This window comes from Cebus imitator, unplaced genomic scaffold, assembly GCF_001604975.1.
Source record: "Cebus imitator isolate Cc_AM_T3 unplaced genomic scaffold, Cebus_imitator-1.0 Scaffold38, whole genome shotgun sequence".
NCBI lineage: Eukaryota > Metazoa > Chordata > Mammalia > Primates > Cebidae > Cebus > Cebus imitator.
The window spans coordinates 963,365-968,259 of record NW_016107353.1 but is presented as its reverse complement, the minus strand read 5'-3'; the positions used below and the strand labels follow the sequence as shown (position 1 = coordinate 968,259).

The 4,895-nt window shown below is 54.1% G+C and overlaps 1 protein-coding gene across 1 annotated transcript; it reads right to left on the bottom strand.

Annotated features, from left to right (window-relative positions):
* Positions 1-265: 265 nt before the first annotated feature.
* On the bottom strand, positions 266-4,351 carry BTG2 (BTG anti-proliferation factor 2). The gene is made up of 2 exons (XM_017525354.1): positions 4,098-4,351; positions 266-2,788 (listed from the first exon to the last, which is right to left on the bottom strand). Exons 1-2 carry the CDS (start codon positions 4,237-4,239, stop codon positions 2,454-2,456), a joined length of 477 nt encoding a protein of 158 aa, XP_017380843.1. The 5' UTR covers positions 4,240-4,351; the 3' UTR covers positions 266-2,453.
* Positions 4,352-4,895: the final 544 nt, after the last annotated feature.

Here is a 4,895-nt window from a genome sequence, read left to right as displayed (position 1 = left end):
AAAAAAAAAAAAAAAAAAAAAAAAAAAAAAAAAGGAGGGAAGTAAGGAGCTACTTTCCAGGGAAGAGGGGATGCTTGGAAGAGGGGATGCTTGGAAATGGCCCCACCACACAACCAGATTCTTCTTTTATACCACCCACATGCTGTAGATTGTCTGAGTGCAACTGAGGAGAAATACTATGAAACACAAAGAAAGGATTTGGATCTGAAAGGGAAATGCAAATGTGAAATGTGGGAATTTTATCTTCCCTGTACCACACAAGTTCGTCCTGCTACATTTTTATTAAAGTAACAAAAAAGGTGTACATTTGTCCATACGCTGTACATTCTTCCATATAAAAACACTATCATACAATTAGTAACCTTTGTTTTTTCTGTCAGAATAGCTTACAAACGTACTACTATTATTTATTTTTACTTAATAGGAGAGACAGGCCTGCTCAACAGTCCAGCTCGGGGGTTTTGTTGTTTTTAAAGTGAACATCAAAAAGAAGAGAAGAGAGACAAGATGAAGCATGAGACCACGAGGCTGCTTCTACAAAGGCAGGGACCTGTTTGCAGACAGGACGCGAGAACACGACCCGCAGTGACTCACAGTTTTGTTTCAGCCCACAAGCCAGAAAATGAGCTCTCGGTTCTGTGGGCCCAAAGTTAACTTTAAAGCAATAAAGGCTGGAAGCAGGGTCTGGGAAGGCAACACAAAAATGTGGGGAGTTGAAAAGGAGGCAGAACTGCCAGGAATGGTTAGAGAGTGTTTGGTACATAGCACCTTTGAATCAAAATTGAGCAGTTAAGAAACCCAGTAAAGGGGACTGGCTGTGGGGAAGGGAGCCTGGGTGCAGCGGAAGAGGGGGAAAGATTCCTCACTAAGGGGCAACAGCAGGAGGGTAGCCATCCTGGCCAAATGCTCTAGCCCTGTCCTTCTTAAGGTGATTCGGTTTGGGAAACTCGAGGTCTTTTGAGGACCCCTCATCAATGTCACTGAGAAATTGAAGGGAGTTTCTTCCCAGTGTAGCTTTCCACTTTTCTCCAACCCACAACAGTAAATATTGCACAAGTCTGACAGATTTGGATTGTACTGAGAGAGACAACCTTTCCCACAGGTGCTCTGAGCACCAGGGAGAAAAAACAGTGCCCAAGGTTTGGCTTTCATTTAGTGTCAGTCCTACAAGAATACCAAGTAGTCTTGCAGAGCACGGGGCACTCTCCCATTCAGCCAAGGAATACATGCAAGGCTGACCAGCCAGCCATCATCCCAAGGAGAGCAGGAGAGATGGTTCCCTAAGCCCACCAGGGCATCAGGAGGTTCTGAGAGCCAGTTTTCCTCCAGACCCTCCTGGAACCCAGAGGGCATATTGCACAGTGACTGAGAACTCTTGTCCTAGAAAAGAGGGTAGCTCCATGACCCAACCAGAAGGAAAGGGGAGGTGAGGGTTAGAGGAGAGTTGTGCTTTTGAAAAGAAGGCAGTCATAAAGGACCTGGAGTTCCCTGCAGCTTGTGGGCCACCTCTCAAAGGGATCATGGCAGCAGCATCACCACTTTCATGTGCTTCCAAAAAGAAGAGTTTTGGCCAAAAAACATCCCCAGTGGATCCTCTTTGGATTCCAAAATTCCATTGCAAAGCACCCCCAAATTATTCGCCACACATACACACAAAGCAGCACTAGCAAAGCAAAGGTTTTGTGCAGAGCTCCCTTCCATCCTAACCCCAATAACCTCCAGTTCCTTCCTCTCCCTCAGAGAAAAAACAAAAAAACAAACAAAAAAAAACCCAAAGCTTTAGATTCCTGGCTGAGAAGCAAGATCTACAGGCCCCTGAGGGTAGAATTAGAAACAAGTCAAGATTTCAAGAAAAATTGCTTAGGACAGTAGGAATCAGGAGAGACCTTTTCACTCTCTGCCCAGGACCTCATTAGAAAAATAAAAGAGAAGATTAGGCAACAAAGTATTATTTAAGTCCAGGCATGAATGCCCCTGAGTAAGAGAGGAGCTGGGAATGCAGGTGTCTGGCTGGGGGAGACAGAGAGTTCTGAACTTGGCCTCTCTTCCTCCCCCAAGGCAAACCCCGACCTCTCGGTTCACAGTTGCTAACCTTGCTTGCTCCCTCTCACATCTTCTGGGGTGCTAGCCAAACGTCTTCTACCTCACCTTGGCTAGGTTTACCCCCTAAGAGCTCCCCCTCCTATAGGCAGACACTGGCTCACAGACTCAAGCACACAACAGTTCTCTCCAAAGGCACCTGGGGAGGCTACTTTCAAGCAGCTCCCTTGAAGGATTTTTTTTCTTAAAAAAAATCTTTTGGTTTTTTTCTCTTTTCTTAAAAAAAAAAATAATATATATATATATATAAATAGCTCTTCATTTAAAAATACAGTTCCCCAGGTTGAGGTATGTGGTGGCTTGTTGTCACGGCAGCATGAGCACGGCGGTGCCCAGGGTGGGGGCGGAGGGGCCTAGCTGGAGACTGCAGTCAGGTAGTTCTTGGGGGGGCTGCTCCGGCCCAGCAGCACTTGGTTCTTGCAGGTGAGGAGCCCACAGGAGGCGGCAACGGGGGCCTCCTCGTACAAGACGCAGATGGAGCCATCCTCCCCAATGCGGTAGGACACCTCATAGGGGTCCACCCACAGGGTCAGCTCACTGGGCAGCAGCTGGTGCAGCTGGGGCTGGCTGAGTCCAATCTGGCTGGCCACCCTGCTGATGATGGGGTCCATCTTGTGGTTGATGCGAATGCAGCGGTAGCCGGAGCCCTTGGATGGCTTTTCAGGAAACCAGTGATGTTTGTAGTGCTCTGTGGAGACAGGACCGAGGGAGATGCCCTGGTTAGAGTTGCTCTGCCACGGATGCTCCCACAGGGCGGGGAAGAGGGTCAAAGGACAGGAGGAGAGGAAGGGCCCGGTGACTTTAAGTAAGGGAGGTGGACTCTCCTCAGTTCCAGGACCCTCTTGTCATTTAGCAGAGAAAATTTTACGGGAGCTGGAGAGACCGGCTTTTGCTTCCAGGACAAGAAAGTGTGTGTGTGTGTGTGTGTGTGTGTGTGTGTGTCTGTGTGTGTGCGTGTGTGTGTGTGTACTGGGAGGTGATTCGAGCTCTGGGGTACTCTCTAGTGGCCACTGTATTGCTTTTGGCACACCGTCAGTTTCAGGAGGGAAGGGTGTGACATGGGTTGGTATGCCCAGGCAGGGCCTCTGGAGACCTGTGAGCTGAAGTTTCAGGGCCAGGAAGGCTGCCGCTGCCAACATTGTTGGGTCCACAGCAAGTCATTGGGCCTCACGCCCTGTGTTCCCTCTGCCTCCTTTAGAAGAGTCAGAGAACCTTCTTTGGCAGTGCCTAAGGGAGTGAAAACTGCGTTGTTTTGATGAAACATCTGTTTCCCTCAGAAGGCAGGGTCTGTGTGGGTGTGTTCCGAGACGGCTATCGCTTCCCAAAACTGCCGGCAACCAGCTAGAAACAGCTGGGAGAGAGGTCTCTCTCCCCAGCGAGCGGGCTGCTTATCTCTTCTCCACCTCCCGACTCGAAGGCCCTCCGGGAAGGGTCACCAGCTACCAAGCTCTCCTCCCTACCACAATAGGTGGCAGATGGCTAAGGGGGACCAAAGAGAACACAAAGGGGGCCCAGATTCCAACTTGAAGCGAGTCAGCAACCAGTGGACCGCCCCAGACACAGCGCACCCCAACCGGCAGGAAGAGACGCACTGGGTCTCCAAGTTGCTGAAAAGGCTCAACTGCACCTTCTTTCCTCATCAGGACCCCTCGGCCGGCCGGGCGGCCCGCAACAACACCCATCGAGGGTCCAGCAAGGGAGACGAGCCCGTAATCAAACCAGGACATAAGCTGGGGACTCGGGCTGGCACTCCAGGACCAGGGTCTGCGCCCCCGAGGGCGTGGAGGGGCGCGCCCCATCAGAACCGCCACAGGCGGAGACCCGAGCACACAGCTGGGGAGGAGGATCCAGGAAACGGGGGCTGCGGGGCGCCCCAGGGGGCAACTGAGTCCCAAAGCTGCTCCCGTGGGCGACCCTGCCGCAGGAATAGAGGAAAGACGGCCCTGGCAGGGAGGGCGCCGACCCCCGGTGGCGTCAGGCCCTCGGCGTGCGCTCACCTGTGAGTGCCTCCTGGAGCGCCCCCCTGAAGACCTTAAGCCTCTGTTCGCTCACGCAGCCCCGGGTCCTCAGGAGGCTGGAGAGGAAGCCCACTGCGGCGGCGATCTCCGGGAGCATGTCGGTTCGCTTCCCGTGGCTCATGTCGCGCGCGGCTGGGGCGCAGTGAGAGGTCTCGCGTGGGAAGTACGGGTCCACAAGCCAGCGCTGCCTGGCCGCTGCTCGGGCTCTGCCCGGACTTCTCCCGGACCGCGCTTTTCAGGAGGTCGGGGAAGGTGGGGACAGCCGGCGGCGGCGCTCATTGGCCGCGGCCGGCGGATGGGGGCGGGGCCTGGAGCCGCCCCGCCCCGCCCCGCGCACCGACGCTGGTCCCCGACGCCCGTCGCCCCCGCCCCCGCCATCGCAGCCTCGGCGATACTGAGGTCATCGCTCGTTGACGTCAGTGCTAGGAACCTGCGCCCGGCTGGGCTTTGCGAGGCGGGAGGAGACAGCGAGGGCCAGGGAGGGGCCCGAGCGCTCTGGGCGGAGGGAGGCGGCTCCCGAGTGCTCCCCGCCGGGCAGGCCCGGGCCTCGCCTCTCCGCCCATCTTTAAGGCTCGGGTTAGAAGCCACCTCCTCCGAGAAGCCTTCAGTGACACCACCCCTCCCAAAATTTCCCCTTTCTGATTCCCACAGCGTTTTCCAACCACACACGATCAGAACCGCTCACCAGGACGTGTGGTCACCGCTTGACGGCTTTGCTTCCTCTCTTAACTAGATGAAGTGGGTTCCTCTTGGCTCTTTGGAAAGGGAGGCTGTCTT